We start from the raw sequence: 24235 nt of genomic DNA, 5'->3' as shown, positions 1-24235 counted from the left end.
CATGTCTTTGAACGCGTTTTCTATGGCTCCGATAACCAGGCTCTCTTGTGAAACTTTCTTCTCGGTGAAGAACCGTGCTGGCGGGGTGCTGGGGGAACCGGGGGCGCCGGCGGCACCTCTCAGTGACGTGGCCCTGGAGAGGGCGCGGTGGGATGTCGCAGCGAGGAGGTGATTGACGGGTTCCTCGTCCAGACAAGTGGGCGGCTGCAGGTTGGGTGCGCAGAGAATCTCCATCACCTCTTGGAGGTGCAGGGCGATGTGGTGATGGAGAAGACGGGACGCCATGACGGCGGCTCCGGAACCAGCGTGTCCGTCAAACAGCGCCCAGTAGTGAAAGGTGAGGTCCTCAGAGCCATCCTGGATGTGAGGAAGAACCAAGATACATTGGGCTTTACATCATATCAGTGTTATAAAAGTATCTCTGTGCTTTTAAAAAGTTAACTCTGCATTTTTTTAAAGCCAATATGATGTTTAAATTTAAACCGCAGGCTGTGACACAGCAGAGGGGAAAAAGATAATATTTTACAGATTGTTCTGAAAAGGATTTTTTTTTATGTATGTATGTATGTATGTATGTATGTATGTATGTATGTATGTATGTATGTATGTATGTATGTATGTATGTATGTATGTATGTCAGAGGGTTTTCTAATTTCTTATAGTGGCTTTGGTCTATCATTCTCCAGACTGCCTGCAGAAATGTAGACGTTTATGGAAGGTTTATGGCCTGTTTTCTTTTTAAATACATTTTCTCGGTAAGTTATTGTCGTTGGCTTTCTTTGCCGGAGCTGTTTTTTCTGTTTCTTGAAGACATTTGTATCACATATAACAACATCTGTCAACAATATTTGATCAGATTCTCAGTCTGGCTTTAGGAAAATGCACAGTAGCACTACAACAACAGTAAAAAGTAAACAATTTAACTCACTTATTTGGTAATAAGCAACATTGTGCAGTCCTTTTTATTGATTTATCAAAAGTATTTGATACAGCTGGTCACAAGATTTTATAAAAGAGGCAAAACACTCTTGGTTTGTCTGACTCTTCATTGGTTTGTCAACTTAACACGTCCCAATGTGTTCAAGTAGGGTGATTAATATACAAAATCGCACCGGATTATAAGTCGCATTTATTTAGAAATTTATTTCACACAATCCAAGACTAAAAAATGACATTTAATCTGGTAATGCAACTTATTCTATTGCACAGCTGTATCCACAATCGGCTGAATGATATGGAACATACCTAGGAGGTCGAATGGGGGAAATTAGCCACCAACTCCAACCGGGAAAGTTCTCATCAGAGCATTTCGGTCTAATTACGCTGAAATTAGACCGCGAGCATAACGGTGCTACATGCTAAGCTAACAGTAAAACACGGATATTTCAGAGCAACATGAAGGTGATGTGCATCAGCAAAGCTGTAAAACGCCCGGACGACAAACCCGTAAGCTAGCGCTAGCTGCTATTAGCTTTACTGTCGGCCCAATAGCAGGGTTCTGTCGCTGTCTGTTTCCTTTGAGCTGCGCCACTCATACTGAATGCATACTGAAACAGCAAAACAACATATGTACATGTGTTCAGTCTCTGTTGTTTATAAGTTAATGTTCTAATTTTTAAGTGGTACAGGAGCAACATATAGTTTCCACAAGCCTAGAGCGCCCTCTTGTGGCTATAGACGGTAATGTTTGCTACTTGGTTCATGTTGGTCGGTATGATTTACCAGTTAAAAATTATATATAAGTGGCACCTGAATATAAGTCGCAGGATCGGCCAATCTACGAAAAAAAGTGTGACTTATAGTCCGAAAAACACTGTAATTTAAATGTGTCACATGCAAGGTTTCATTGTTATGTGGACGACAGACAAACTTTTATCTTGTTCTAAATGCAGATGCATCTAAGGTGATGCTGTTTTCCAATGTGACATTTGAAAACAAGGGTCTGGCAGTCTCTACTACCCCTCAAATTTTGGAAAATGAGAGTGTTGGTTTTTTTTACGGCTAATGTTCAACAGTTGGTGAAGAAGTTGATATTAAAATTAGAGCTTTTATTTCAGGATCTGTTTATGTCACTCTTTTGAGGCTTAAAAACAACAGGTTGATGCTACTTTCATGCCTGTGCTGGATTATGATGACATTTCAAACATGCAGGCTTTTCTTAAATATTTTGGACACCGTCTGTCATGGAGCTTTAAGATTCATAATAGGTTTAAAAGGTTTCAGACAACATTGTACATCTTACACACGGTAAGCCATAGACCATCATCGGCATACTTTTATTTATAAGACCCCGTTTGGACTTCTTCCTTCTTTGTTGTTGCCGACATAAATTGGAAAACCAGTGGGGGTGATTCTCTTCCTTGAGGGAACTTACTTTTACTTTCTGTGCCTAAAGTCTGAACTTAATCTGGAAAGAAAAATTTTCTGTTTTCTCCTCCGTCTGCATGGAACCAGTTACAGACAAACTTGAACTTAAAAGTGCTGCTGTCACTAAATGTTTATAAGGGGACTCTTTAAGATCCTGAGAAGGAATCATTTATCTGTAAATGTTTTAATTGATCAATGTTTTTTCTCACTGTGATGTTTGTTTTTTCTTTTCTGTTATTCTATGTTTTGCTGTGATTGTAATGTAATTCTGTGTGCTGCTGCCAAGCTTGGCTGAGATTCTCTTAATACAATACTAATTATAGTATATATAATATCGCTGAATACTGGTTATTGGCCATAACAGCAATATTAATACTGGACGTTGATATCGGCCCAAATATTCCTATCGGTCTGTCCCTACAGAAAACATCTAAAAAACAAAGATGATCTTTACATCATGGCACCTTTTAGTGAGTGGGATACATAATGCAGAAAGTAAACATTTTCTCTTACAAGTCAATGTATTAAAATCAGGGAAAGAAATGGACAAACAAAAAGATTTGGGCCAAATTCTGATGGCTAGGCAACTGTGTCAGAATCTCCAAAATGTAGATAGTTGCACAGTGTCCTGTACAGAATGTCCATGCATCCAGTCTGTCCTTCACTCTAAGAACCTGCCGTTTAGTCTCTGTTTTATGTTGCAGGACTTACCAAGCCAAGTCTGATGTAACACACGTACCAAAGCTGCATGCTGTCGCCTTTGTTGATTTCCAAAGACTCTACCTCCCACATAAGGCCTGAACTAAGTGTCCCGTGTGATCTGGCTTACTCACGTTACTCCTTTGAGTTGGCCGTCTTCACAGAAAACAGTAAATCTAATATCCTTTGCTCTCCTGACATGAATTGTTCTATTTGTGCATCAGTCCTGCTACAGACCAGCCACTAAAATCAACTTGCCTAAATTATCTTTAAAGAAGAACAACTGATTTGCGGTCCAGAGTGCTCTTGCCATGGAGCATGGCTGATGCTGATAGATGCTGTGTTTATGCACAGAGCAAAAACTCGCTTTCTAAATATAGTGCAGGCAGATTCTACAGCATGAGTCTATGAGGTGAAGAGAGGCTCTACAGTTCTCATTTTGGTCTGGAGGCACTGCAGAAGTGAGTCATGAGAGGCACTTGTACGCATTTGCTGCTGGCTGTTTGCGAGCTTGTGTGGAGTGATGGCAGCTTGAGAGAAAATGTAGTGCAGGGTTACTTTTTTTGACCACAAATCTAAAAAAAAAAGGGGGGGGGGAGAAAAGAACAATAGAGACACAGTCAACCCAGTTATTACCAGGTATCTGTCCATACTGCCCCCCCTCAAAAGAAAACAAAGAAACAGCAGCGACTGCAACACTTCAGAATGACAAACACCTTCCTTGTGAATCCATTCACTATACATCGCTGATTGGATGCAGGCCAGACTTTAAGGCAGATGTGGGTGCGATAGCCACTGACCGCTGGTGAAGGACGGTTTGCTCTATGCTCTAATAAACTGCTAACAGGACAGAATGAGGGGACAGTTAGCCCTGGGGATACAGGAGGACTAGTTATAGTCTTACTAACCCCTAGATGTCATTCAGCTTCCTTCATAGATGAAGAACACTTCCAATAATGGCTTTCACCATAAGTTGTTTTGCAAGTCATTCTTTCCTGCAATTGGCAACCATATCACACTCACATTGCAATAGCATGCGATGTTAAGCATTTAAAGTAGATAACGCTCCTAACTCGACTTGTTTAGTACTTTTATCTCTAGCCAAGTCAAATTGCTGCAGATCTTTTTGAGAACGTCTAAAGACTCTGTGGTGTGATCATCACAACTTAGAGACCTCACCTTACATGCTGCATATTGCATATATGCAGCAAACCCAGTTGCTGCAATAATAACTGACAAAAATAATTCATTTCATGCTACACTATGCAGTTGCTCTGGCTGCGCTCATGAAGATTCACTCACACCAGCATGCAAAAGATGTGGAGTGGCTGATGTGGCAGTGTATCTGGAATTATTCTGACATTAAACTATTTAACCACTTAGGGCCACTTATACGCTGTATGCAGAACACTGAACTTGAATGTCAAAATTGTTTGCAAGAAGAAAACAAAATGGCGGTGTTACTACAAAAGTGACTTACTCTATTCAGACTGTTACTCTACAAGACCATATGTTTTGCACCTCTCCTCCAAATGCACACTTGCTATAGATAACCTGGGTGCATCATAAACGTAAGAAGTTTGCATGGCAGCTGCTTTAAGGACCATGTAATGATGTGCGTGGGATCAGTAAAACTTTCTATTGGTTTTACTTACACTGCCGTCCTTGAGGCTGAGGCCCTCACCGTTGGGCAGGGAAGACCTCCTGCGAGCGGTGGGAGTCCGGTTTGGCGTGGAGCATCCTGGAGGTCTCCTCTTGAGCTTCAGCACCTCACAGCAGGCCTGGTCCTCGTTCAAGGTGCTCTTTCCAGCATTGATCACCCTTGATAGAGACAGAGGAAGGAAACAGCCAAAAATAATTTTAAAAAGCATTCTAGGACATCCGTATGACACAAATTTAAAAATGTAACAAATACAAACAGCCAAGAACCCAGCAGAAATGAGGATGTAAAACGTTATAATGGGACTCTAGACATAATGCATTTACTGTACTTGTTAGAATAGAGTTATTAAGGTAAATCATTGACCTCTAGCCAGAACAAGAAAACAGAAACTATAAATTACCTTCATAAAGTGAAGTGTTTCATAGGATAAATGTGGACAAACCAACTAGATAATCAGACTCATTTCTTTTTGCATTCTGTTATGACTGACGGGTATTTCTGCAGGCAGCATATTGTTGGTATACAGGAAATTATGCCAATCACAAAATCAAGTCAACGCTTCCTTTAAAAACATTCCCTGCAGCAATTGTGTGTGTGTGTGTGTGTGTTTTTTTTTAAGTACAACACTCGCTGACTCCCTCAAAAACTTATGCTACCAAAAATGGTTTCAGTTCCCATTCCCCTAATTGAATTGGTTAGAGAGAAATGCTATTTTCAGAAAATACAAAATAACCATCGGCTACCTTGTAATTACACCGACAGTGAGACTTAATTTAGCTCTACAGCGTCTTACAGAATTAATCCTGAAGCTTGAGCTTTTCCACAGTTTGTCCCATTACAACCACAAACCTCAATGTGTTTATTGGGGTTTTATGTGTACCAAGATCATAAAAGGGAGAGGAAAGGGTACATAATATTCACAATTTTTATTTTAATAGTACAAATATAGAACTATTTATCTTTACCAATTTTAACTGGTGGTTTAATCCCACATTCTTTGTATGTATGAAACCCAAAATAATAGATATATAGGTCTTGCCACTGTCATGCCCAAATTTTCCCATTGTGGGACAATAAAGGGTATTTCTTATCTTATCTGGATAAAGCTAGAATTATCAATGTTACATTATGTAGGCAGCAGCAGTAATCGTTAGTGTAAAAAGACAGTTGGCTTATATTTCACTTTTTTCATGTAAACACCAAGAAGTCTTGCAATTTTAACTCGTGTTTGTAGAGCCAGGAGACTCTCATACCAGCCCATGTCTAAATGTGAGCCAATCCATGTTATACAACATGAGTGATTTTGCTTCTCCTGCTCTTTTATTATAAAAAAAATAATAATCCCAAGATGTAATAAGACAATTAATCAGCACTTGCTGACAGAGAAGCAAACAGCTGCGCCCTTGAAAACCATGAAGCTCATCCAAAGCTAGTCTGACCCCTTATTATTGCTATTTGCATCCATGAAGTGATGCAACCTTAAAAAACAAAAACAAATGTGTCCACAAAAAACTTGATTTCCACTCCTGCAGGAGAGTGAACAGAAAACTCCAACACTGCAGTCTACAGCACCGGGCAGAAGCTGCAGCTGACTACAGCTGGGATCTGCTGCGGTCATGAAAAAGAACCGGGTCCCATTGGCTCTGTGGCCCTGTTGGAACTGTGCATATATTCAAAAAGCTTGGATATATTTTTATTAGAAATCACATTACATAAAACAGCATCCCCGTGGATATTCGATCTAAAGCAAAGACTGGAAACAGATAGGTTGTTTTCTGAAAAAAACATATTTCAAACAACCATTAGCAGCCATTAGGATAAGATCCTAGAAGCAGACATTCCCTCTCTGCTGCAGGGAGTAACACTTCGGGTCATTAAACCTGCACCACCTTTACCTCTGTAAAACTAATAACCTATGATCCCTCCTCCCTCTGTTATAACAACTAAAACAGTTTACGTAGAGGCTGAAAAGCGCTCGTTCAAAGCATGACTGAACTGATAATCCACACCCGTACGTTCCACTGTTCTTTGATACAATTTGTGACTTTGACCTCCTGCTGCAGAACTGCAGAGGGAAGATCACCGTTATCTCTTCACAAGCTTTTAGAACCCCACGGCAAAAAACTCTGAGCTGTCCCTTTAAGTGGCTTGGGAGCAGGCAGTTGTAAAACAAAATAAAAAAAAAAGAAATAAATAAAGCCGTGTCACATCCAATGGAAGCCACAGGACCCTCGGAGCCCACGCCACATTTTTTCGGTTGCGTAAGAGCGAAGCGCTGCGGGGAGCGGTGCTCATCCGACCCTGGAAGATCACACGATCAGCACCGGCCTTTCATCTCTGCTGAGAGAAGACGAGCCTTCACCGTCGCCCCGGGGCACACGCTGAGCCCGGGAGAGCCGGCCGGGCAGTCGGATTGGGTTACCCCACTTCTTCCCGGCTTCGGCGTCACCCCGCTTACTTTGTCAGAGCTCTAATCTTTGACGTGCACTTTAAAAACTGCAGTGGAAATTTTTTTTTCTCCCTCTCATCAAGTTCATGCAAAGTGCGAACATCAGCGAGAAGTTACTTCCAGGCGTCTCCATCTACTGCAGTATCCATAACTGTTAAAGTCTTTCACTTTTTGCAAAATAGCAGACCCGGGACAAATGTGGAGCAATTGAAAGCAGAGTTGGGTTATAAAAACAATAAATGGCTAAACTGCAAACCCACCATGACATGGTCGTTCACCTAAATGGACAAACTGTGCGTGGAGCAAATCAGTCAGGGAAGCAGCTCAGACGGCAGGATGTGTCGACAGCACAACTTTAGTTTTGCCCTTCAAAAATCTGGCCTTTGTGGAGGAGTAGCAAGAAAACCATCATTGTTGAAAAAAAAAAACAACAACAACAAAAATGTCCTATAAAAGGATTGCCATGAGCCAGTAGGTGACACAGTCAACATGTGAAAAAAAGGTGTACACTGCAAAAACTGAACTAAAAATAAGCACAATTTTTCTTAAAATGAGTGTATCTGTCCTTGATTTGAGCAGGTAAATAAGATGATCTGCCAACGGAATAAGATTTTTGCACTTAAAATAGGAACAACTCATCTCCATCGTCTTATTTCAAGTGCAGGATGTCTAATTATCTTATTACAGGGTTCAAAATACTCAATCCATTGGCAGATAATATCATTTACCTGCTCAATTCAAGGACAAAAACTCAAAGTTTAAGAACACCTTACTTATTTTAAGGTCTGTTTTGCAGTGTAAAACATTATTGAATGCGTGGCATATGGTATATGCTGACTATAGCATCTCCACTGTGAATCACAGCGGCGGCAGCATCATGCACGGTGGGGATTTTATCTTTGCAGCAATGGGGAAGTTGGTCAGAGTTGATGAAATTTTAACGCAGGGCAGTCTGGGAAGAAAACCAGTTACTGTGACATATGCACGCCACACTTTTCAGATTTTGTATTGTTTAAAACCTTTAAAAAAAAAACATGTATCATTTTGGTTCCACTTCACAATTTTGCAGACTTTCATGTAGGTGAACCGCATAAAGTCCCATTAAAATGCATTGCAGTCTGACTAAACAAGGAAAGGCTACAAGGGGTGTGAATACTTTTGCAATTCACCGTCTAAAAGGGACGACGCCAGCCAGGGAACACCGTAAGGGATGAGTTGAGCAACTGAGACTAGATAAATACTTTGACATGCAGCAACCTATTTAATGCTATTTGACAAACAACAGACTGAACGCTGGGGTTCAGCCATGTGTGGACTTGCTGCTCATCAGCCTTTCATGCTGGCTGATTTCCTTGAAATTTTCCACTGCCTGGAGTAAAAAATGTGGGGGCTTTTGTTTGACACCTCACAGCCTCTGGACTTCAGAAACATCAAAAGCAGATCAATTGGCGGCGGAGACTTTTGCTACCGCTGTGTTGCACAACAAGTGGCATGCCCACATAGCCTGGAGGCTATGAGTACAGATAATTCCACCTTTTGTGGTTGATTATAGAAAGTCCCTGTTACTGTTATTGCTTATAATGGAGCTTAAATAGTCACCCCGCTCTTTCATCTAGCGTTGCTGTACATCCACTACTTTTTAGGGTTTTTAAACTTTAGGTTCAGGTTGAAACAAAAATCTGGCGATCACTGCTTCCTCCTTCCTCAGGGCGCCGCGCCGATGTGCGCAGTGAGCATGTGCTGAATCTTGTGACCCATGCTGTTCATGTGGCTCGTCTTAGCGCTTCTGCTCTGTTACCTCTTTTGCCGGGGATGAAAAATAAAAAGGGTCCAGGTAAAATGCACAACAGCAGAGGGTAATCAGCCCAGGTGGATAAATCATATGATCTCAGCTGACAGAGTCAGCGTGGTGTGCCGGACAGATCCAAACTGACAGAAAAGCTGGAAAGTGACTTTCTTTCTCCTTTGTTGCCAGGTTTTAATGCCGAGTGGGACTATTTGCTCAAATGTCCTCATACAAACAAACAAAAAATGCATGCTGACCTGCAGACAGAGCACTGTGCAGCAGTTGTGTTTGTATTACAGACAAGCCTATTGATTAGGGATCGATCACACAACTGCTGAGGTTGCGTGTTAACGGTTGCGGATCGGTAAGTAGAACCCAAATATACGAGTGGGGGGGGGGGGGGTTTGCTCTGTGACAGCTGATCTTTGCTCTTTCAATACTACAGCTCTGCTCTGCCGATAATAGTGACGGAGGAGGTGGAGACTTGTAGGAGAGGAGTAAAACAAAGCTGTCCGAGGCACTTTGTTTTTATATATTGCCTTACAAAGGCACTCGCAGCAGCTGACGTACACAGCTGCGCAAATAAACTGTTGTTCACATTTGAGGCTGAGATTCCACATTATGTCACACCAACAAACTTCTGTGGTTGATTATCCCTGGAAAATTGTTTAATCCTTTTATTTCCAAAATGGAAAGCAAACGGCACAGCTGCAAGCCCGCCGAGGTAAGTAAGGTCTGTCGGCTCAGGCTGGCAGAAACGTATTCAGAGAAAAAGCCAAGAGGCCTATGGTATCTCTGGAGGAGCTGCAGAGATCCACAGCAGGGATGAGGGAAAGAAAATCTGAAGATGGCAAGAACAAAGCCGTTGTTAAAAGAAAGTGGTTTTGAAGATCCATTTGTGGTTTGCCAGCATTTATGTAGGGGGGACACCAGGCACAAAACACTAGGAGTGGTAAAAAAAAAAAAAACTCTCCACCTCATCCCCATCCTCTGCTCCATCTTATCATTAATACTTACCGTATTTTTCGGACCACTAGGCACACCGTGAATTAACGTGTCTTTGTCCGCAAATTACATTGCACTAGATTAAAAGGCGCATTAAATATTTTTACCGAGTGTGTAATATGCTGTATGTGCAGATTCCGCATTGAGTACACCTTGAGTACGCATGGACCTCCACAATGTGTACCGTGATGCTCCGAATATCCATTGAGCGGATCGGCTTCGTTGCTAACCAAAGTTGTACTTACACATTTTCACAGATTTTTGAGTACATTTTGCCATATAAAATCGGTCAGTAAGCACAACGGTAATCGAATATAAGGCGCCAGCAAGTTTTGAGGAAATTTTTTTTTATGATTTTCACAGCACCTTATAGTCCAAAATTCACTCGAGGAAGAGAGTGCCCCTCCTATCCCAACCTGGAGTAGGCAAGCTGCTTTCTTCCTTTTGAGAGTCATTCCCTCATAAAAAAGCTGAGCAAAAAAGAAAAAACAGTTCAGCCAGGGGAACATTTTGCCACGCATGAAGAAAATTGAATGCATTATGGAAAACTAACGCTGCCAATAACCAATCCCCCGTCACCATGGTGGAACCACAGTGGTGGCAGCACGATGCTTTGTAGGGGGGGGGCTTTACTTCAGCAGGCACAAAGAAACTGGGGAAATAGATAAAGCTGAATTTAGGGGAATCAAAATAATATAAATCAGCATTTGACAAATGCTTGGATGGTAAATGAAACGTTAAAAGGTATGTTAATACATTTTTAAAGAATTAAAGAACAGTATCATGTCCCTGTGGTAATTTAGGGTCAAGGACAAGCAGTACAGCTTTGGAATCCTAACCTAAAGCTACGCAGGGTTAGAGGTGACCTAGATGTCCTGGAATTGAAGAGAAATGTTGATCTTATGACTTTGACTTGGCTCTAAAAGACTTGGGACTTTTAGTGACAAAGAGACCAATGGAGTCTTAATCCCGAGAGTAAAGATCAAAAGGTTTAGAAATCTGTTAACCAAGTCTTAACTGGTTCTGTAAATGAAACATAATTTATTTTTTGTACCCCCCCAGTCAAATAGTTGGTTCAGAGCCAGGTCAGTACATCTGGTCAAAACAGGAGCACAATCGGTGCAGAGATTTCATCCGCTGCCTTAATCTAGGCACTAAATATGCGCTTACAATGGTTTCATAGATCTGCTGCAGGGCTGACTTGTGTTACCAGAATGGGCCTCCTACTGTTCAAATAAGATGATGTTTCAGGTGTGTCGCATTTGCTCTGTTTGCATAAACCCAACTCCCCGCGGCGCTCTGCAAACAAGAACCAAAAAAAGACAACAAAAAAAAAACAGCGGTGGTCGATTTTTCTGTGAAAAACAACTGCGTGGGGCCGGGGCCGGGGTGTGGATGCAGAAGGATTGAACACTCTGCACAAGTTAACGTTGGGCTCACATGTGCACCTGAGAAAAGACTGAACGATAACCCATGATCCAACTGAATGTCCTGCTCACTGGTCCAGGCCATCCTCTCACTGAGGAACAGTGAACCAGAACCCTCCTCATGAAGCAGAACCGTACCTCCTGCTGCGTTTCTTGGTACGTGAAGTCGGAATAACGCGCAATATGCTCAAAGTTCAGACCCACTCATGAAGTACAAAATCAACTGACTCTGGGGGACCCATCACTCTGATTGCAATTTTCTCTGATAGAGTCTGACAAACGTACTGACTTGATCTAATATTTAGATTCAATAGCAGAGATCCGGGCCTTTTGCAGTCTAGCCAATCATGCAAGTTAATACTAAAGTCATTACATCCTCCCAACCAATCACAAACTCAGAGCCAGGAACACTCGTCACCAAGCTCCGCCCCCTTCAAAGATTCAGAGAGCACGTGTTCTTTTTCTTTTCTTTTCTGTAGTTTTGGTAAAAAGTTGGTTGAATAAAGGGTTGAGTTTTAATTCAGTGTTTATGTGTCATTTATCTAATAAAAGCACCAGAATAAAACGGCCAGGGCAGCACATATGCACATATGTTTGGAATTTTTTGATAATTATCGCTCAATATGATTTCTATTTTATTATTTTGGTTCGGGCAGCCTGCTGTCTGTACTTATCTAGGTTTTTTTCATCTGATATTAAAATTTGTTTAATGATCTAAAATATTTAAATGTGACAACAACAAAAAAAGAAAAAAAACTGAAGAAATCAGTAAGGGGCAAAACCTGTTTTCACAGCGCCACAAATGATTCAGGAGAACAACAATCCCACAAAACAATCTCATAAAAAAAAACTTATTATTCTCTCAGTCTGTTAACATAGGCTAGATGAAACATATAGCCATCGCCTCTTTACGTGCACATTTGCAAGCCTATCAGTGATTCACAGCTTCCCAACCAAATTACACCTCCTCAGGAGGGGAACCTTCTGTAAGAACCGTCACGTGTCATTGGCTCTAAGGTGGAGCTGGCTGTCACTGTCGAAAGCATCATCCTTTATTTTTATATTGACAGCAGAGACAATGTCACAGTCTGTGTGTGATCACGTAAAATAGTGCCCAGCTACTCCGCTGGTGAATCAGCACCATGCATGCCTGCACCATTTTAACCTTGTCTTCTGCTTTTTAATATATTTAATATATAAATATTTAATTAAAAAAAAATGCTTTTATTTTTCCACCAAATCATACATCTAGTTTTAAAACGTATGCACACTAAGAAAAGAGTGAAACTAAATTCAAATCCATTGTTTTTGTGCACAAAGTTGGCCAATAAAGCTGAATTTTCATTTTATTTTAAGACATGATTTAGATTTGGCATCTTAAGCATCTCACTTTCAGCAGTTGAACAATAAATCTCAGCGTCCATGTATATTTTCCTGGAGAATGCAGACAGCTGCCTTAATTATTTTAACTTCACACGCAGCGCGTTCTAAAGCCGCCAGACGTTGAACGCTCAGAAGGATAAAACAAAGCAGCTCTGCTGAACTTCCTGTTGTCTGCTAAAAGTCAACTTCTCTCTTTAAGCTGCAGCCCAATTAGCTGTCAGGAGATCCCAATCAGTCGTTGTATTGTCATCACGCGGTTCCCATCACGAAATAAAACCATGAACACGCACAGACATGCTTATTTAAGCAAAACTGCAGCAACACTCGCATCCTGCCTATGGGGGAACAGCTTTCTAAAACAGATTTGCATTTTGGAAGAAAAACAGATGCTTATAGAAAAGTAAAAGAAACTCCAGACAAGATTTTTTTTTATTTCCTTCTGTTGGGATCAGAGATCTATTTTTGTATATTAAGAGAGAGGATGTTTATTTCATTTTTTTGATTATTATTCATGTGAAAAAGCAGTAGGTGACCTCAAATAATCAAAGCCCCACGGTGAATTTGCTGGAACAAAGTGTTTAGAAAGACAGGCAGAAGGAATCAAATCCAGCCAGACCACAGTACTGGGACCAATTTGGTCCTCAATGTAGGTCAGTGTCTGTTGTTGCTTGGATCGATGTGGATCGAGCTGACAACTCTCAAAAGAGGTGAGCACAACAGGAAATGAAAATGTTACACTGAAAAATAATTGGAGCAAAGATTAGGAAATGTGAAAATAAAAAAAAATAAAAAAAGGATTGTAAAAACAACAATCAGACCATTAATGTGGTTCATGGTCAATAAGCAGTACATCAATAGTCTGAGGTAAGAGGTTTGATATAAAAAAGGCTGCTTCAATGGGAGACCCTTTAAATGGTTGATCTTAACGATGAAATAGACCCATCTTCACCTCTATGAAACAAGAGTTACGTTTTTTTTTTTAAGTAATTTCATGTTTATGAGTAATGATGTGTTGTTTTGCCATAGTTCCGTCTTTTTCTACTTCCATGACTTACAAATTATCTCAGATTTTTCTTTTTTCTACTTTCCTAATTTTTGCTTCAGTTTGTTTATCAGTGGGAAGTTCTCATTTCCTGGCTAAAGACCACTAGGCTCTTCTGTCACTCATCCGATTAGAGCAACAGAATGGGAGCGCAGGTCACAGCAGATACCGACCCTCAATGAAGCCCATGCTAGGTCATCTGTCAGTCTTTTACGTATGGATTTGTCAGTTCTAGCATGAAATCATTAGTAGCTAAATAAGCCCTCTTTTTGAGGTGTACAAGAAAGAATATCAGACTACGGTGCCTCATGGTTCAAGATCTGAATTGAGTGAATTTGGAATACTAGTTTAAAAAAAAAGATTTAACCTTGTGACTTTTGAAACCGTTTCCACAACATATACTCGACGATTAAACAGGAAAAGTAACCAAAAGATTAACTGTTAATTTTAATTTAAACTAAGGCCGGACGATAATTCGATAACAAAATATATCGATTGATAGACGTGTGGTGCGAAAGGGGAAAAAAGGCCAATAAAAAGTTCAATAGAACAGTTTTCCTTCCTTTAGCATTCTAGCCTATCATGTAGTTGTTACATCCACCCAACCAATCACAAACGCAGACCCAGGGACACTCATCAACAAGCTCCGCCCCCTTCATAGAGTTTATAGAGCACCTGTTCTTTTTTTTTTTTCTTTTTAAACTTGCAGTTTTGGTAAAAAGTTGCTTGAATAAAGTTGTTTGATTTCAGTGTTTTTGTTACTCTACAATATGTCATTAAGCAATAGCATAACGATGGTCAGGGCTGCACCTAAAATATATGTTTTGATTTATTTGATAATTCTCAATATCAATCATTATGATTTCTATTTTATTGATATGTTTTTTTTCCTAATCTGGGCCTTTGAAATGTTTGCATTTCTCTGTTCTGTTTGTTCTCAGATTTATTCTGCTGTCCTCAATGGCTTCTAAGCACATTCATTTACACATCTGAAAAAGCTTCACATCTGGATTACAGGATTTAAATGCAGGCAGAGGAGGAGTTTCTTCATATGTTGCTTTCACCAAAAATCAAACATAAAAAAAAATAATTAAACAGAGAGTGGGAAAGAAGTACACATGCCCATCACCAGCCTTTGATGATAATGTGAATTATTTAAAGGCTGCGCCCTATGGAAACCGCGTAGGCGGGTCCTTGGAAGCAAGGCCTCAGTCAAATCGTTCCCCAGACGGTTGTACTGAAACTGTAATTTCCCTCTGGGATTATTGAAGTATTTCTGATTCTGATTCTGAATATGAAAAACCTATCAGTCAGAGGTTATGCTGGGCTGGTTCTTATATCCTAATAATGTCATTGTCTTCATTAAGTTAGGAGCTTGGGTGTAATGTAGGATTGAGCACATCGAGCTTGTAGCACTGAACTGATTTCTAGTAATGACGTGAACTGAGTGAGAACCACGCTACCTGATGCAAAATAGCCAGAGTCAAAGAAGCTCAATGGATGCATGCAACAGGCGATAATGCAGGAATCCCACACATTGGTCCTTTAATTCCTGCTTAAATTCTTTTCAAATAAGAGTTTGAAATAAGATGAGCTCTCAGTCCCAGGCTGGACGACAGACAGAAGGATGATCTGGATAAAGATATACCTTTACTGATCAGCTGTTGAAAGGATGGGTGGATGACTAGTTGGATGGATACATTAATGAAATATCAGACTGTTCCATTGGGTGTAGGAACCCTGACAATACGGCATTTCTAGCACATTTTTCTGTTCATTTTAAAAAGTACCAGCTCTTATCAGTGAGGCACAAACTGGTCCGTTTGCCAACTGTATCTTTATGGATAGCGATGAAGGCAGCAGCAGGCAAAAGAACAGCTTGCTCCTCTGTCTTTTGATACATTTGTACAGACAAACTGGCCACATCATAAATGACCCTGAAGTGGCACCAAGGTGGAATATATTAAATATTGGTAACAGAAGAAAAGGGGGGAAAAAAACGTGATTACATCTGCATGCAATTTATCCAATCAGAAACAAGTAGCCTTTACCACATCAAATAAGTAGGTTATTAGGTCAAGTGCTGATAAACAGAAAATGAGGACAAAAACTGACTGGAGCATGGAAAGAAATATTAAACCTGCACGGAGAAAAATAAACAAATCTGACAGCAGAGACGTCGCACTTTGTCAGCATCCACCATAACACCGTTTCAGCGTTACAGCCTTACATCTTAATCCCAGCGGATTAGAAACGAGCCGCGGTTCTCCCCCACATCTTCGTGAAAGCGGGGCTGCTTTGTGTTTTACGCCTGCCCGGGTGATCTCACTTTCAAGGGATGCGAGGGAAAAGATGGACGCGCAGCCCTCCGCAGGTTACTCACTCCGCGTAGCCGGTGGACCACGGCAGCCGCTTGGTCTCCTTCAGGATCAGGATGGGTCTGGCGATGTGGTCCGCCGAGCACTCCACCTCGTCCGTGGACAGCCCCAGGAACTCCGGTCTGTTGTACGGGAATTTGAGCGGCAGGTCCGGGCCGCCGGGGTGGTCTCCGCTCGAGCCTCCGGCCATCACGCCTCCCATTAGGCTGGCCACGGCCGTCTTCACCCGCGTCAGCATGGTGCGGTGCGGTGCGGAGCGGAGCGGTGCGGGTGCGCGATGAAGCCCGCACGGGGACGCGGTCTGTCTGCGTCAGGCAGCCACAGAGCTGCAGCAGCGGGGGAGGCGGCGGTGGAGACTCATTCAGCTTCAGCTGCGAGTGAACGCGGAAATAGAAGCCGAACTGAACGCGCAGACAGACAGACAGACAGGCAGGCAGGCAGACAGACAGGCAGGCGGGCACTCCGGGGCTCCTTCTCGCTGGTGGTCATGTGACAAAGCGGCGGCTGCTTGTGAGCCGCTTACTGCAGGCAGGCAGGCTTGCAGGAGGTCAAAGGTGTTTAATCTCGTAGCGGCGATCACCTCAGGGCAGTGCGCGCTGCCACGCCGCCGATGTGCCGTGCATGAGGAAGCTGAACACTTGGCGTGTTGGGTTTATGCACGACCAGAAATAATAGAGTTTATCTGGGGCATGCAGTGTCACGCGTGTAAACAAGTAGTAATCGACAAATGGCTGAAAATAGGGCAGCGCAGCTGCATCCAGCAGCCCCCGGGTCAGTATTTTTGCAGAACCAGTTTCGTTTCTACTAGCTTTGCCCCCTCAGTGGCTGTCAACATCAACTGTACAGCTTTTTTTTTAGGATCTCAAACCATTCGGCTCCGGCTGTATGTTCAGGGTCGTTGTCCTGCTGTAAAGTAGGTGCAGCCCAAGTGTCAGGTCTTGTAACCACCCACTGACAGGATTTCATCCAGGATTCCCATCAACTCTGGCCAGCTTCCTTGTCTGTGCTGCAGCAGCGTGTCTCCACACCATGCTGCTACCACCACCATGTGTCCTAATAGGGATAGTTTACTTCCACACTTTGTTTTAAATGCTGGTCAAAGCATTTAGCTTCAGACTCATCTGACCAATGCATCGTCTTCCAGATGTTCACTGTGGTCCCAGCATGGCTTCTGGCGTTGGACGAGCACGCCTGGCTGGAATAATACAGTATGTTAGTTTTTCATCAGACAGTTGCTCAGACTGAGTGTGCTTGACACATCCTGTTTTGCAACAAGTGTTTCACCTGGAGCACATTGATAATAGACCAGGGGCTATTCCAGTCTCCAGTCTAAACAAACACATAAATTGCTCAATTTTTTATTAAACACCCACTCTCACATCACTTCTTGAAAACTTGAAAAATTCCCAAAGCCATGATCACATTACCCTTTGTTGTTTTCATTTATTAACTTTCACAAGTAGATTTAAAAAAATTAAATATTGCAAAAATGTTTGATATATATATATATATATATATATATATATATATATATATATATCATATATATATATATATATATATATATCATATCATATATATATATATATATATATATATCATATCATATATATCATATATATCATATATATATGATATATATATATATATATATATATATATATATCATATCATATATCATATCTATATAATATCATATATCATATCTATATAATATATATATATATATATATATAATATTCATATTTGTGTCCCTCACAGCAAAAAATGAAACTCATAGATTAATTACCCAGGGAGGGAAATATTTATTTCTTGTAATTTTGATGATTGTGGCTGATATATAATGAAAACCCAAAAATCAGTGTGTCAGAAAATTAGAATATTGGAAAAAAAAGTAAAAACTCACATTGTCCCACCCTAGTCAGCCAAATAACTCAGAAAAACTGCACAGGTTTCCTGAGCCTCTAAATGGTTCCTCCTGCTGGATCAGCGGGCTACACAGTTATGGTGCAGCTGGACAGAAGTCATTGGTGGCATAGTGGTTAGAGAGCAGGGTGCTTGTGTCCTGGAGAGGCTGCAAGGTTCCTGGTTTGACTCCCACGCTGGGTCCCCGAGCAAGCCCCATAGCCCCAGGCTGCTCCCAGGGTGCCGCACAGTGGGGGGCCCGCTGCTCCCTAAGGGAGGGTTAAATTCAGAAGACATATTTCAATGGCATGTATGTTGCAGTGACAATAAAGATTATTACTATTGTTATTATTGACATCCTCCACAAGGAGAGCAAGCCGCAAAAGGTCACTGGTGAAGAGGCTGGTTGTTCATAGAGTGCTGTGTTCAAGCATGTTCATGAAAAGTTGAGTGGAAGAAAAAGTTGCAACAGGGATAACCGCATCCCCAACAGAAAAAACGCAGCAATGAGCAAAGACAGCTGTGGAGCTATATATTAGAGAAGGAGCTAAGAAAAGATGGCAGGACAGGTGGAAATGATCAGGTTTGGAAACGAGGAACGGCTGAGATCAATGAAGGCACAAGGGAGGAGAACACTGAGCAGAGGGAAACTCAAGGAAGAACCACAGAAACCATATGAAATATAAAAAAACAAGACTTAACCAAAATGACTACAAGTAAAGAACACGAAAGAAAGCAAAAAAAACAACTCTCAAACACCTTAGGATTTTGACAGAATTTAGGGTTTCCATCATCTTTGAGCAATATAAAGTAAATCTTGATAAATTATCCATGAGCAGAGCGGTGGTCCAGTGATTTCCAGAACGGTAGCGACATTTTATTCAAATCCAGTCCCGTTGCTGTTGGTATTCCTGTTGTGTCACGTTTTTCCAGTTCGAGCTGGATTTTGGAGAAGTGTGCATTGATGTGTGCCGCAGTGAGCAGACGAGCAAAGCCACAGATCCTGTCCAGAGGCTCGTTTCTGCTCACGGAGCAGAGTTGAGAGAGTTGGAGACCCCGCTTCAGAGGGACTTTTGAAAAACTCTGTTTCGGACAAACTCCCCCCGCACAGGCCTGGAAACGGGGACGATTCACAGCACTTGAAAATATCCAGCGCTGCTGGGACCGGGTTTCTAACATGGTCAGATTAGCCCGTTTGGCTCTGATTTACAGCACTTTTGATGCTGACATTAGCTGAGCGCAGACTCACCAGCACAATCCAGTAATACCACAGAGTGATGTGATTTGACCTGAATACAACTGGGACAATGGGAACCTGGAAGTGTGATATACAGCTACAACGAGCACAGCTACACACGAGGGAGCTTTAGAGTCACAGGCTATTTTCTTATTTCCATTTGTGCTGGACTTTGACTGGGCCATCTTAACACATGAGTATGCTTGGATCTGAGCATGCAGCTCTAGCTCTAACAGGTTTTCCTCCAAAACTCACCTGTCTTCAGCTCCATCATCTTCCATCTTTCACGGCTCAGGCCAGCTTCCCTGTCCTTGAAGAATCAGCGCACCCCGCGGTACGATGCTGTCACCTCAATGTTTTATTTTTGGGGTGATGTTTACAGGGATGTGTGTAGCTTTCTCTGTTTTTCCCCTCCATATGGAGTTTTTGGCTCCTGCCATAAAGGTTCAGTTTCAGTCTCATCTGACCAAAGCCCTCTCTTCCACATTTGCTGTAGCTACATGAGTTGTGGCAAAAATCATTGCTGTTGTGGACGGACAGAAATGCTGCTTTTTAATTAACGAAGCAAAGGTCGTTCCTCCAAATGTAAATCCATACTGTTTGGTCATAGTCATGTGCTGATTTAAAAAAAAAAAAAAACTCTTCAGCGCACGTTTATTAATGAAAACGCAGAGAGACGTGCAGGGCCATCCATAGCGTTGATTCTAATGACAAAAAAATCTGTAAAAATGTAAATGCATTGTTTTTGCTCAACGACGGCGAAAAGTGACCTTGTATAGTTTTCCTGTCAACAATAACTTTCTGCCACTCCTCCATAAATGTCTACTAATCGTCCCTTCAACAAATTTCTTAACGGCGATTGCAATTCTGCGTATGCAGTTAGCTCATCCTGATGACAATGACAATAGGACGAGCTGGTGGTTAGCACTCATTCAGCAACAGCGACTATCCTCACTCTGTAGAAAGCAGCACAACCTATACTTTAAGAGCTCCCTCGTTAAATGGAGGGTCTCCAGCGAGAATCATTGGTCTGATGATGGACTAACGGCAGACCGTAGCTGCTCAATAATTCACGAGTTTGTCTGCAAAGACTTCCACCGACCTAATTACGTACATGAGCTGCACAGAACTGCAGCTGATAGATGTTCAGCAGAAGACTTCAACCGCGTCCCGTCTAATTCTATCTGATGGACTATTGAGGATTTGACCCGCGATGTCCGTTCTGATTCCGGAGGTTCGACCTGATTCCAGGCTCATCGTCGGCACAAGCAGGGACGCCGGTGTTATTGACCCCACAGAGTAACTGGGCTCAAAGGGGATGTCCAGAGCGGAAATAACTGATGTCTAATCGGTTTTTGGGGTAAAGTGACCCCGACAAAGACGCTCATACCTCCACAAGTTCAAACTCATGAGACTTGAAAGGTCAAGGGAGCTTGGTTGTTCAACAAAACCCGATGTGCTTGCTGCCTCGCTCGGACACGGTCGGAGTAATGGTGGCCCTTTAAGAACACAGACACATCTGGAGAGATCTCATTAATGTTTTATCACACAATGCAGGAGCCTGAAGGGTGAAAACCATTCCTGAAGCTTACTGAACAAATGTCGGGTTAATAAACTCTTCCTGCGTAGTTCTCAGGTGAAAGGGTGTTTTTTATATCAGAGTATCAGTGGTTCGGTCTTCTACCCCCTTCACATCCGTTGATAATTTCTGCGTTAAATGTTTGCATTATTTGGCGGTTAAAAGTAAGAGTTGGTTAAACTGATATTGGGATAAAGTGGGTTGGATTATTGGAACCAGGGCGGTGCGACTTTGCCAAAAATCATAATTGCGATTTATTTCAACCGTTAATTGTGATTTCATTTTTTACTTTTCTCTGCATTAACCACAAGCAACGAAAACGACCTGTAGATAAAGATGTTTGTAATGGAGGGCTATTTAAAAGAAGGAATGTAATTGTAAATGCAGTTTTTAATAATCAGAATAAAAGAGAGTAGCTTGCTGAGTTGGACATCAATCCTTGTTGAACATGAGGTGCAACCATCAAACAAGTCTATGTATTAAATAGTATGACCAGAACTTAATGCCATGGTGAGATTCCTGAAAGTTTCTGGTAAAAAAAAAAAGTAAGATTATATAAACTCTAAAACAAATAATAAATTAGATTATCTCTCTGCTGCAACCCTTTTCCCTTCCATGTGGAGGCAGACCCACTTTAAACACATTACAGACACCTGAAGGAAGCGTCTGATCCATTAATTGTTACATAGCCAAAAATCGCAGACCACTACGATGTGGAAATAGTTTTTTTTTAATTGCGATTATATTGTAAATGCGATTAATCATCCAGCCCTAATTGGAACATTTGTTCTGTGTGGATTGAATGCATGCATTTATACAGACACTTAAGGCACACATGAAGATTCATAAGTAAAACACAGATAACACCCTGGTGGTGACACATTCCTTCTACTGACAACACATGAGGGGAGCACCGACCCCGCTGGGTGTGTGTCTATAGTTTAGAAATAGGCGTGTAATTTAACCCCAGGCTCTACTTCCTCAAGAAGAAGCCTCAGCGCTGAAACATGTAATGTTTCTCTGCCTTATTTAGATTAAAGTGTTGATAATAACGTGAGTCATCCTTAGAAGGTGTTTTATTCTGGTGAGCCGCTCAGAGGTGACAACGGACCGGCGTGGAGCTGTCGCCTTTGAGTATCGTTTGGTTGTGCTCAACTGAACATATCCATAATCATTCTTAAAAGAGAGACTTTAGATTGCACCTGATTCGCTCATCAATTACAGCCTTTCACTTACAGGAGGTGGATGACTGGATTCATGGCTGTTGTACAACTGTGCCATTAACCCATCCAGGATTTAGCCTCCTTGATTTGGAAGCTCTGTGTGAGAACGGGTGAAGGATGAAATGGTGAGCTGCGGTGGACGTACCGGGGTTTGGAATGAGCATCATGAGCTACAGGAATGCAAAGTCATTAAGAAATAAACTAACCAATAACAACTAATACAGGGCCCCTTTATCCCTGACTTTGACTAGGCCATTTAAACTTGTGAGTATGTTTTGATGTAAAATAGTCCATTAGTACCTCTGACCACACGTTTAGGGACATTGTTCTGTAGAAAGATTAAGATTTGGCAAACACTAGGCCATTTTAAGACCCTGTGTTTACCTCCACCAACTTTCCCATCAAGCTTCCTTCCATCCCCACACCATGGTGCCACCTCCACCATGTTTAATGGTGAGGATGGTATATCCAGGGTGATGTGTAATCTTTTTTTCCCCCCACGTCTTCCACAAAGGTTTATTTTAGTTTAATTTGACCAGAGCATCTTGTCCCAAGTGTTTCCCGCCTCCCACAGCTTGGTAGACTTTAAACAGAACCTCTTTTTGTCTTCTTTGAATGATGGCTTTCTTTTTTCTATAATAAAAATTATATTTGTGAAGTGCATGACTTATAGTTCTGCTATAAAACGATTTCCCCATCTGAGCTGTGCATCCCTGCAGCTTGTGGATGGAAAATTAAAGCTTTGGTTCTAAGGTCACCTCTGATGTAGCTCCTCTAAAATATGTGAGCAACGGCTTAAGGGAGGAGACGAGAAGGGCCTGCTAAAGGCTCCACTCTCCTCTGGTCCATCAGGGTCAATGCTGGTGTTTTTTCTGTGTGGGATTGTCAGTGTTTGGATTATGGGTTGTTTCGTTACATATTTATGGTGAAAGCAGCAGCCCAGCAACAATGTGCGATAGGCGGCAGCCTCAGATTCACAAGAGAGCAGAGCAGGGAGCAGAAGGCGGTGGCAGGCTGCAGCCAAGCCAAGAGTGTGTTAACTTTTGCTCTGCTTCTTAATAAAGTGCTGTGCTGGGGCATGATGGAATCACCCTTTCCTTTTATTTAATAAGTAACTCAGGGGTCAACTATCATTATTTCCCACAACAAGCTCCTCCACAGTAACTGTGGCCCTCCTGGTTGCTTCTCTATTTCTCCGTTTGGTGGGCTTGCCAGTTTAGGCGGCTGGCCACGTTTTGGTAGGGTTGCATTTCTACAGTACTCTAAGTTTTAAGTAAAAGTTTCTCCGTGACATAGCGCCGCTTTTGACTTCTCTATGTATTTTGGCCCGACCTGGTTTGCATGATGCTGGATTTATTCATGATGCTGGATTTATACTGAGACGAGATCACACACAGGTGGGCACCATTATGTGACTATCTGAGGCAAACAGGGCTTTATTCAGGGGTAATGGAAATAAAATGTAGCCCCTATCACCTTTTTATTTATTTAAGACATTTTTAAAACCATGCATGATTTTCATTTTGAGTCACAATTATACACTACTTTGTGTTAGTACATCAATTAAAGTCTGAATTAGAGGAGTAGGAGTATCATTTGGTGGCGTAACGTGGCAGAGGGTAGAAAGGTTTAAGTAGCATAAATACCTGGAAGTAACTGTAAAAAAGAGCAAAACTCCAAGGATCAATTCCCCTTTGCACGACACCAAATGCCAAAAACATTCCTTCGATTTATACCAAAGTGAAAAGGGGAAGTTTTACATTTACCAGTTCAGTGATATTCTGCAGCGTCAGAAGTTTCATCCTGTCTTCTTCAGACTTTCACTTTCCTACAAAAAGTGATAGTGGTTGCTTGTTTAAAATAAAGCCCACTAAAAAAACAAAAAAAACAAAACCTGAGATGAGCTGTAAACACATTCAGCGGTTATTTTTGTGCCACGTTGCGTAATGCTGCAGTGTTAGTCACCGACGACGATCTCTAACTTAACTCCACTGGATCCAGTCCTTTTTTTTAATTATTATTTCTGCTCCACTTGGTGCAAGTCGTCTCCCTTCACCTCTGCCTGGGTCTTTCTCTTCACGGGGATTACGAC

General features: G+C 41.7%; 1 protein-coding gene across 1 annotated transcript in view; it reads right to left on the bottom strand.

The window, feature by feature from the left end:
* Nucleotides 1-16636, bottom strand: part of ppm1h (protein phosphatase, Mg2+/Mn2+ dependent, 1H) — a 43826-nt gene extending 27190 nt beyond the window's left edge. Inside the window, exons 1-3 of the mRNA XM_036132487.1 lie at nucleotides 16205-16636; nucleotides 4722-4887; nucleotides 1-357 (exon numbers count right to left, since the gene is read on the bottom strand). Coding sequence (XP_035988380.1) covers nucleotides 1-357; nucleotides 4722-4887; nucleotides 16205-16437 — 756 coding nt within the window. The 5' untranslated portion in view covers nucleotides 16438-16636. The remainder of the gene's footprint in view (nucleotides 358-4721; nucleotides 4888-16204) is intronic.
* Between the last annotated feature and the right edge of the window lie 7599 nt (nucleotides 16637-24235).

This window comes from Fundulus heteroclitus, unplaced genomic scaffold (assembly GCF_011125445.2).
Source record: "Fundulus heteroclitus isolate FHET01 unplaced genomic scaffold, MU-UCD_Fhet_4.1 scaffold_52, whole genome shotgun sequence".
Classification (NCBI taxonomy): Eukaryota; Metazoa; Chordata; class Actinopteri; order Cyprinodontiformes; family Fundulidae; genus Fundulus; species Fundulus heteroclitus.
The sequence above is the reverse complement of the archived record's forward strand: the minus strand, read 5'-3'. Positions and strand labels throughout refer to the sequence as shown.